Genomic DNA, 11,094 nt, shown 5'->3' with positions numbered 1-11,094 from the left:
CAGGAAGACATACAATAAAAGGTACTTGATATTGTTAAATAAGGTTGAATTTGACCCTTGGGTTGAGACTCTGAGGAGCAATTCTCTGCTGTGGTACCTGGACATGTTCAGCACAGCGCTGAGATGGGGGAAGGCACAGACTGGCATTGCCAATACTGGTGTAAGAATTGATTTCCCATTTCCATGGCTGTCTTATGAGCAACTGCAATCATGCCATACAGATTACAAGCAGAAGAGTAAGCAGCCACAGAGCAAAGGCTATATACAAACCTGACAAAAGGTAGCACATTAAGACCCACAGCAGCTAAAGCTCAATAAAAACTTGATTAAAGCATCTAACTAATGAAGCAAGACAAATATCTATTGCTATATTGCAACCAGCATTAGGTAAAGATGACAATTTGTACAATAACAGTTTCTTTCTCCTCTCTCATTCTCAAGCAGCCTCTTTGCAAAACTGATACAGAAATAGAATTTCTGAAAGTCTTGTCTTTTGTATAGTTTGCAGTTACAGTTTAGAACATTGTCACTGATTTAAGTGGTAGATATTCCACCTATTTAGTAAAGTGCTTAGCAAAAACCAGTGATGACACCCATCTGCATAAACAAACTTATATTTCCCATTACCTTGTTGTTTCAACAGTACAAACAAGCTCACTTTTGGCTTCAGGTTCCTTCTCAAATATTCCATAGGCAGTAGAAAGAAAATACTTCCATGTAATACATGTCTGGTTACCTTTTTTTTAAGGAAGCTAGTGCAAGCTAGGCTTTAAGATAGAAATCACTAGGCTGAATAACTTAAAAGGGCTTATTTTAATGATCAATATTCTGATCTTGCTCAGCATTGGGAAATGCAGAGGGAAGTCATTCAAATAAATAAATCAATGGTGACAAAACAAACGCTTACTGTCGTCGCAGATCTGACAGCTTGGCTGTCAAAGCAGAGATCTCCCCCAAGGAACGCAGGATGTCATCTCTCTCTTTAGGCTCCTCACACAGTTCTGCAACTTTCCTTGCTTCAGCCATAATTCCCCGAATATGCTCCTCCCCTTCACTGCCCCCATTAGGATCTGCAAGCCAATTCTTAACAGAAAGAAGTTGTGTTCAAGTGAAGGCAAAAAGTAATGTTTATTCTACACATGATTTTATAGGGAATAAATACCAATACAGCTTTCAAAACTTTATTTAACAGAAAATACTTCTCAAAGGCAATTTCTGGTTTTTAGGAACCATGAAATTATTCTACTGCCTCATAGTTTTTCTGTTTTGAAAAAAAATGTCAAACTAGATAAAATCTACCCAAAGATTTTACATTCTCTCTCTCCCCTCAACATTTGCCAACAACATTTTAGAAACAAAACTGAATCACTGCCTTTAGAAACTGATGATGTGACTTTCAGAAAAAAATGAAAATAGATGCTCTTGAGGCCAGGTTGGTACACAGAGCTCTTCCTAAAAAGTCCCATTACCATTTCACTTGATACATATATAATATTAATGTATCTTTTTATATTGATAATAGACACATATACACATTTAGATAAGGTGTATTATTTGATGATAATCATAATCAGCACTGGGTAAGAGACTGACCATTGAGGGATATTAAGAGTAACAAAAATAAAGGATCAATTGAAAGAAAATGTAGTTTCATTAACATAATTTCTTTTCTGTCATTAACATACAGTTCTAAATCCTGAACTCCACTCCCAAAACAGAGGCCAAAGAAAGGGCTCTGGTTTTATCCATAAATAGGTCTGTTCAATCTAAAACTCTTCTATTCTTTTCTTTAATAAGATTCATTTATATGCAAATTTAGGGTATTCCATCATTTTAATTTAATAACCTTGAAATTTTTAGCAATGCCAACTAAGTTATCAAAAAAGATCATCAACTGAAGCAGAATTCATCATATCCTGTAAAGCACTGAATTTTAGATTTTTCTTTGTTAAAGCAAGTATCCCCTCTATGTTCTTCCTATCAAGTAACTGTGTTTTGTTTGGAAACAACTACAGTAGTTCAGTAGAACAGCTGTGAGAGTAGCAATGTTCTGAAGGATTTACTAATCACTGGCAGTACCTGAGCAGCATCAATTTTCTTAGCAATTGCCTGCTTGGAGTTGGTCATGGCCTCCAGCTTGCGGGCTGCGTTCTCCACCTTGGCAGTGAGCAGGTCCAGCCCCTGGGACACCTGCTGGGCTTTCTGCATGGCCATGGGTGTGGCACCCTGTCCTCTGCCCGAGACAAAAAGAGCACCACAGATTCAGCTCAGGACTGACTAAAGCTATTTTCTAGTGAAGGAGCAACAAAACCTGCTTATGCTTATTCCCAGCATTTACTGCAAGAGATATAGTACTTAATCAGATTTTGTTTCCTCCTTAAGGAAATAAAAAATAACTGAGGAACAGAAGAAGAGATAAAAACTAAGAACATATTTCCCCTATTCTAGAATGTGACATTTAGCAGTCTCAGAAGAATAAACACGTTTTAAGTGTCAAAAAGTAAAGCTATTTAAGGATACAGTTCCATTAAAGTACCCAGGACAAGGCCTCTTTTCTCCTCATTTACAGACTGTTGCAGAGAGTCAGAATCTGCAGGAGTTAAAGTCTTCCTACATCTAAGTGATGACAGCAAGTCAATTAAAAAAATAAATATGAAAATAAAATGTCTTAGCTGCCTCAATCATGTGACACACAAAGTTCAATAGAATTTGCCAATGAAGGATAAACAACAACCACCACATGTGATCTAACATCCCAAAAAACACCTAAAAAGTAGAATATCCATGTATCTTACAGAGTATATCCTCTTTGGAGAACAGACTTAAGAGGACCTAATTTGGAGAAGGGTTATGTGTTAGACAGCAAGCAAAGTCAGAATTATCTACTTGAGCAATTCCAATCATTATATTGTATAATTAATATTTCTCTTATTAAAACATATTATTCTCATCAGAAAATAAGAGACTGAAGTTAAAAAGCTACAATACAGTTCCAGTCTGCTTTTCTACAGGTTAGGAAGTGGCAACTGCAGAGAAAACATTTCAATAGCACTTGGGAAGTGCCCACCCCAAGTAGAGCTTTACCTGGCCCGGAGGTCAGCCAGCTGATCTGTCATCTGCCCCAGGGTTTTGCACGTGCCCAGGATCTCTCTGCGCTCTTTGCCTGCACACAGCTCTCCTGCTTTGCCAGCTTCATCAAGGATCTGCCTTATGGCCTGCTCACCAGCATCCCCTGAGGCACAGGGTCAGTCAGTACAGCAAACAAGACATTCTGTGACATGTATGAGAAAACTCCTGATATCATCATCATGTCACGTGAACTGCATTAGGTTCAGTCGGGAAAGCACATTTACCAAAAATGGAGATATATACCAAAAAATAACAATTCACATCCAACTTTTACAACTCTATTAGTTTGGCTTTGATTTCAGAGGAAGCCCATCTGATAAGGTCTTTCAACATCCAAATGGAACAGGCCTCTATCGAGTTCTGTTTACTTTAAAGATACATACACAGGTAAGCCCCTTATATAAGTAAGGGTGATTGCAGTTAAGCACATTTATGGCAGATTTTCATACGAAGAATTTTATGTCAAGACTGAAAGAAAAACATTTAAAGAGATTGTTAGGGAAATCTCAAGTAATAAAATTTTGAAAATACAAAAGAAGGGATTTTAAATATTAGCCATGGCTACAATTAAGTACTGTTAAATTCATAAGTTTTTGGGTTTAATGCTGGAATGCAAATGAAGAACACGTATGTTCCACAGAATACATATATTTTAGACCATTTAGAAGCAGCAAAGCCTTCCAGGTCATTAGGCACAACTCATTCAATTCCCAGTATCTAAAGAAAGGAATAAATACAGGCACCTTCAGAATGATCCACTATGGAAGGGTTATTAATGCTTAAAGACCATTTTGTCTTAAACAACAGAAATAATGAGACCTTCAAAAAGCAAAATAGTTTATGTTGTTGTTTGTGTTTAAATATTACCTGGAGGTGCATTTGGATCTCTCAGCCAACCTTTTGCCTGATTCATCTTTGAATCTATTAAGGCTAAAGCTCTCTTCATGGCTTCAGTGTCCTTTACAAAAGAGAAACCAGCGAAATGATACTCAAAACAAAAATATCAAAGCACAAGTAATCAATGCAACCAAAGCTGACAAAGGTTCTATAAAGCAGTCTACTTATAAAAACCCATTCATATAAGCAGCTCAAAACCAATTTTCAAACTAGCAGGTCAAAATTGCTTCTTTCCAGTTAGAACAGACATTTTCATTTCACTCAAAATGCAAAAATTATGCATGCAATTTTAGTGATTTTTCTATTTCTTTATTTACTAGTGCTTTAATTTCTAAAGTTGGAGCTCTAATAAGCACACATCTTGGAGTTAGTTCCATTTTACATCAGGGCACATAGAAGAGTTGTGATGTAATTGGACTATCAATACCTGGTAATTGGCCAGTGAATTTTACTACTTACTTCAGCATAAGAGGCTGCACATCTGCATTTCTCACCTGCTCTGCTGCTTAAAGTCAAACAGTTACTGTTTACAGAGAAGTAAGACTACCAGCTAATTTCTGAAAGTCTCAGATACAGAGCTGAATGTCTTTGGAGATAAACACATGTATTTACATGTGACTGTTTAAAACTCTCAACTCCTCTGCCAGGATCATCAAAGAAGCTGTTTCTTTCACTGTTATGCCTCTACTATCCAACACCTCTGGCTGCAGGGGAAACAACCTCCCAGTTCTGATTTCTCTGCACAGTCTGTACATTGTTCATGTGCCATCCCTCCACTAGAGGCCACAAGTTTTCCATCTTACACAAACGGACAGACAGTGAAAACAGTAACATGTACCTAAGAAAGAAGTTGTGGAAAAGCCAAAATAGCTTTTTACCACACATATCGTGGAAGTGATTTGAAATGCATCTAAGATCCCATGAATGATATAGAGATGACAGAAAGAAGCCTGGCTCTCATGTAGCATCTGCATCAGACTGCCCATGTCCAATGCTTTTGAAGAGAAGCCTACTACCATCAGTGATCAGTATCTTGCTATAGCCGCACAACACTAAAGAAATGGCCACATTTTGTGGAGTTGTTCATTCTGCCTGCTTCGTCTCAAACATACAACATTAATATTCCGGCATTTTTATTCAGGCATGTTGGTCTGTCAGCTATTCATAAGGTGCTATAACATAATTCAGCAAGCAACTTTCTAAAATGTCGCACGATGCAGCTGAATATTTTTAAAGGCTCTTGAATCACAGCCTGAGAGAGAGCACCAAAAGCAGAATTATTTTCACCTGGATGACTGGATCTCAAATCTAGAAACTGGGTCTCCAAACTCAGTTGGGACCTGTTTGGAAAACCTTCCAAAAGGTCAGATATGCAGCTAGGGGTGGGAGATGGCAAGCAACAAAGGTATAGCCATACTGAAAGGTCTGGACTTACCAACCAATTCAGGCTATTAAGAAACAAGACAAAAGCAGAAACACTCCATCTAAAAAACCAGCAACTTGCTCAAGGTCTCACTGCTTGTAAGTATATCTTGATAGTCCCAATTTCTGTAGCTGTTTACATACTTTATTCCTCCCCTAAAGAGCTAAAAATGTTTAAAATGTAATTCTCTGGGCTTTGCCAACGGAATATCGTTTGCAAGCACAAAAATTTTATTAAATCCTACTGCTCTTCTGCAAAAAAAATTTATACAGTTTTATCAGCAAAAATTGTTTCTTTCCCTCCTCTCCCTGCCAACAGTTCCCGTTACCAAAAGGAAGTCTATCAACAAAATCAGCACTATTGCATTTTCAGAAGAAGTAAACTATTTCAGTTAATCAAATTAAACAACTAGGGCAACACTGTCTGAAGGGAAAAGAGCAATCTGGATTTGTTCCAAACCAATTCCTAAAGCAAATATTATTGAAGACACTTCTATGCATCATTTCTGCCACTACCAAGAATTTTGAGCTTATTCAGGGAGCAGGTAGTACTGGCTCCGCTATGCAAAAGAGCAAAATAAATCCTACACAATTCCTCGCTGGATGTAAAACACAACCTCTGACTCAATGAAGTGGTCTAGTCTAAGGATATCTGCATTTCATGACCAAAGAAGGCAATGCTGGAGGAAATAGGCAAAGCCAGTGTTCTGGCAAGATAGATAGCTTAGTCACCATTCAGGGTTGAATCCTGCAAGACATTAGATATCTCTCAGCTTCTTACAACTGTTAACTCCCTCCAATTCCATGGAAATGAAAGATGTTTGAATTATTACTTCAAATTAATTTTAAAATAAACACTAACAATATGCAAGAGAAAATTAAATTCCTCTGAAAAACAAAAAATTAAAGTAAAAAAGTTCAAAGCTATGAATGAAAAAATAGATACAATTCTTTTCCCCAGGATTTCGTCCAAGAATAGTATTTCAGTTCTAAAGCACCATACTATTTTTAAAATCCAGTGTAAACAGAGATTATTGCAATCCAGTAATAGTAATGTGCAGTGTCCAGAAAGACCAACAAAATAGTTTACCTACAGCTACAACTCCTACAAAACCTACAACTTTGGCTCCATACCTTTTTCATTCTCCACCGTCTCTACACAGATTGTGATAACTCAAGTTATAAATAACTCAAGATAGAATAATAAACATAAAGTCCAACATCAGCAACAGCATGTACTATACAGATAAAAATTCAAGGCTGGGCATCCCCAAACACCTTACTTTATTCCAGAACAGCATGGGGAAAATCTTTTCTTTCACCACCAAGCACAAAATGCATGCAACAGTGACCTCAACTACAACTTAACAGCTCCTCCATCTCCCTCCTAGCAAAATAACAAGTCAATTGTTAGATATGTGTGCAAATACAGGATCATGTCTGTGACAGGTGGCTATTAGCAAACTTGTTTCTGCTTCTTCATCCCACTGCATTTTTCAACTCAAATGCTTTGTCATCAGTTTGATTAATGTCCAGTGCTGCAGCTCCAAATCATTAGGATATCTTAATTCAAAAACAAAATACAATTAAAAAATTCTCAGTTCAGAAGAGAATGATACTTTGATTATACTAATCCATACAACATATTTATGCATTAAGCATAATGACCAATATTTTCCATTAGGAAATACTGCTAATGTACCAACTGTTTTCTTAATTAAATCCTTTATTAATCTGCCTCACCAGTAGTATGAATAAGAGTTTCCTAAGCCAAAATTGCCAACTCCTTGTAATAGACATTTTTCTTAGCCACAAAAATTTCCACATTTGTTGTGTAAAATAAAATAGCATTCATATTTCATAAAATACCGGAAAGCTTAAATCCAAAAATAAAACTGAATTGAAAAAGTACCCATGCAAGACTGCAGTTTTAAGCCTAGACCTAAAGAACATGAACCATCTGAAATGAAGGAAGGCTATGGGTAAAACACTATGGAATAGACAAAATTCCTGACTTAATAAAGCTTCCTGGCCATGCAGACAACTGCTTCCTGCATGACTGGACCCTTTATTTGTCACTACAGAGACTCATAAATTAACATAAAAGCATTCTGCAAGAATGTGCTGTAAAATCTTGCCCTAACTCTAATCAGATTCAGAAAGAGTCTTGATGCAGATCAGCTTGCAATTACCATTCTCAGTGACAGCCAATGCTCCACACAGCTAGATAGAGCTATTATGATCTTTTTTAAACTCTGTGTAAATCCATAAGTATAAATGCCAGTGTCACAGCTGGCACACAGAGAAGTTGCACAGCACACAGTCTGCACACAGCACAAAATCCCACGGACATGCTTTTTTTGGGTTTAGTACAAGGTAGAGGTGGAGGGTGTGGAAGAAAGCTTACCTTCTAAAGGTGAGAAAAGGGTAAGAAACAGGACAACAAAAACAGAGATGCATACAGTAGTCATAATAAGGAAGTGATAGTGACAAAATAAATCAAGAGGCAAACTAAGGGTCAAGTGCCAAACGCCATAGGCCAGTGATTTTATATATTGGTTACATCAATGTTAGATTTCCTGCTAGACTCTGTTTACTAACCAGTCTGGCTTCAGGTCTCAGTAAGTTTTCCATGACATTTATGCTTATTTGTTACTCATATTATTAACCCTTAAAAAATATCCTCAGCAATTTACTTCCAAGTACTCAAAAAGAACTTGGCAGGAATTTCAGTTATGCAGCTGCATTTATTTGTAAGCCCAGAACACATGATTCTGTCAGTCAGACCTGCTTTACAGTCTTCTACACACTTCAGCATCACTTCAGAGCAGCAATTAGCTCCAGGTTAAGTGGTTGCAGTCACTCACACAGCTGAACACTGAGGTGTAAGAACCAATCCTGTACATAAGCCACTTCCACAGGCATCAAACTTACCCAGAAAGCCTCTTCAATCTAACAATTTTTTTTGAGTTAAGACAAAAACCTGAAATTTACTCTCATGTTCAGAATAAAAATGGGGCAGGGAGAAACAGGGCAAGTGTTCAAGGAGGAATCCCCCAAAATTGACTAAAATTTCTCAGTTCCAAGCCTTTTGCATAAGGAATACAACAGCAGCCTATCTTTTCTGTCAGGATCTAGAAGGAAAATCTCAATCTCACTTATGAGACCAGCTGAATGAACAGTAACTTTTATACCTAACATTCCTATGTCAAAAATTATTATGTAGGGTAGTTATAGATAGGGAAAATACCCTTCTCTGAGTGGAATATACCATATTCCAAGACTTCCTAATGATGCTAAAACTAAAGCATGAATAAATCTGTCTTCTGTTAGACCACTGAGTTACAGTAAACCATTGAACTACCTTCAAATGCCCCACTAGTTAAACTTTGCTTATTGAGAGAAAGCTCAATATTTCACATTTCAGTGGTCTCAAAAGCACAAATTTAAAAGGGTAAAACACAGTGGACAAAAACTAGACTTCTACATACAAATGTTGATATGAAAATACCTTGCTTGCCCAGGCATCTTCATCCCAGGAAGTGAGTTGTAACACACGAATTATTTCGTTTATCTCAGCACTCATTTTCTCTACTGTGAAATTGCGATTTTTCAAGGCCTCTTCTATTCCCTGGCTTTTAGAATTTTTTGTGGTTACAAAAATCTTCATAGCTGTGAAAATAGAAGAGATTAGAAAAAGGTATATGCAAGACCAATCAGTGGTCAAGTTGTATTTATATGAAACATTTCCTTTTGCTTGGACCATTTTATCTCAAAGAGACTGTAGTTTTACTACAAGAAGCACAGTTACTTGCAATTGATTACAGATGTCAAGATTATTTTTAATTAACATAAAACATGGGAACCCCAGTTCAAAACGGTAATTCAGAATGGTATTAAAGAACAAAGCAAAAAATACCTGAAATAAGTACTGGCAATAGCTCCTTGACTGTATTCATGGAGTTTACCAGCATAACCCTATGTTCCTGATGAGTTAATTCCTGTTGTCGCTCGTCAATCATTTTGGCCATCTTTGTCATTCCTAAAGATTGAAGTAATTGAACATTGAAACACTTGAGATTTTGAAACAAGAATAAGGCATAATGATTGATGAAAACTATATTGAAGTTTAAAACTTTTGTATTATCAGCTGTTACTTTAAACACATTCCAGACACTTCAGAGAAGTCATCTATTCAAAACCTAGCCACTTTCTGCCAAAACAGAAAGACTACTCAAAATTCTTGATTTAAAATGCTATCAATAAAATAGGAAAATACTTGAAATTACAGGTTTAAGACATGAAGTCACTTAATGAACACTGGAAGCTGATTAAAGGGGCAGGAGGAGGGTGTCATCTTTTCTGTTAAGATTTGATCCATGCCTTAAGTGAAGAACAGAAAAAGGAAATGTCAGGTTTTTGCTTGGAGGTTCTACCAGAGGTCAAGAACTTATTTATTTACATTTCATATTTGATAGAAATACTTCAGTACCCTAGAAGCCTGTAAAGAATTACATTTATTCTAGAGCAGTAGCTGAGACTTGTGAGGTTTGTCACACAGGGCATGTGGAAACTTCAGACACAGCTTCAAAAAAACTTAAGATTATTTAAATTGGTGCTGTTGTGCTCCTACTCTTTCTCCTCCAGGGTATAAAACTGGAAGGAAGCTGTATATTCTTTGGCTGAATTACCTTTCTGCTGGTTAGCATCTTAAGCATCTTAATACTGTTTCATGACATCACTGAAAGCAGTAGGATCCTCACACTGACAGCACAGAGAAGCAAGCTGTGCAGAACCACATTTCCTTTTAAATGACAAAAGCCTTCATAGGTAATCATGTTCCCCCCCCTCTAGTTCCAGCATAAACCCTATAAGCACTTCCTTGACTTTAAGTGTACCTGCTGATACTCCTGTTATTTATATAGTACTCACATGAATGGTTCTGTCCAAATGCCCATCAATATAGATACAAGGAACAAGGACTCTGGGCCTTACATTTTGTGGGCATGGGCTGCAGATGTTGAGCAGCAGCCAGCTCAGACAAAGACAGAGCTTCTACAGCATTCCAGAAGCACAAGGCTCACTATTTATTCAGAATATCATGAGTTTAGAGAAGATTATTTGCAACAAAGATAACAAGCTTATACCTCACTCTAAGAAACTAAGACACTTACCCAAGACCTCTGTCATACATATGTAATAGCAAATTATCTATGTGAGGTTCAGTGAAAAGAGCCAAATACTTGTAACTGAGCCCAACAGAGCAAACTGAATTTAGGGAAAACTTCCATTTTAAAGATATGTAAAACAATAACCACAGAGAAACTAAATGTGTATATACCAAGTTGAAGAAAAGGTTTCAGAGAAAGAGAAGATTGCCCTTTTGTTTTATCATTTCCTCTTCAAAACAAGGCAAAAACTATTGAATTGAAGGTAATTTCTGATGGGAAATAAAAGTTTAGAGAACACTATACCTCCATATGGAATTTGAAAGTTTTTCCACATCTAGAAACAAGGTCAAGTATGCACATGTTAAATAAAAATACAAACATGCTCTGTGCCATGACAGCTCTTAGTCATTTCATTTATCACCTAGCCACATTACACAAGAATTTATAAATATAAAGGACTAACTAGATTCCTGCT

At 36.8% G+C, this 11,094-nt stretch overlaps 1 protein-coding gene across 1 annotated transcript in view; it reads right to left on the bottom strand.

Moving 5' to 3' along the window:
* VCL (vinculin) overlaps positions 1–11,094 on the bottom strand; it is a 36,739-nt gene that overhangs the window by 16,768 nt on the left and 8,877 nt on the right. The window contains exons 4-9 of the mRNA XM_014309769.2: positions 9,368–9,490; positions 8,960–9,120; positions 3,997–4,087; positions 3,085–3,232; positions 2,080–2,233; positions 908–1,083 (exon numbers count right to left, since the gene is read on the bottom strand). Coding sequence (XP_014165244.1) covers positions 908–1,083; positions 2,080–2,233; positions 3,085–3,232; positions 3,997–4,087; positions 8,960–9,120; positions 9,368–9,490 — 853 coding nt within the window. The remainder of the gene's footprint in view (positions 1–907; positions 1,084–2,079; positions 2,234–3,084; positions 3,233–3,996; positions 4,088–8,959; positions 9,121–9,367; positions 9,491–11,094) is intronic.

The sequence above is a fragment of the Geospiza fortis genome, unplaced genomic scaffold (assembly GCF_000277835.1).
Source record: "Geospiza fortis unplaced genomic scaffold, GeoFor_1.0 scaffold130, whole genome shotgun sequence".
Classification (NCBI taxonomy): Eukaryota; Metazoa; Chordata; class Aves; order Passeriformes; family Thraupidae; genus Geospiza; species Geospiza fortis.
The sequence above is the reverse complement of the archived record's forward strand: the minus strand, read 5'-3'. Positions and strand labels throughout refer to the sequence as shown.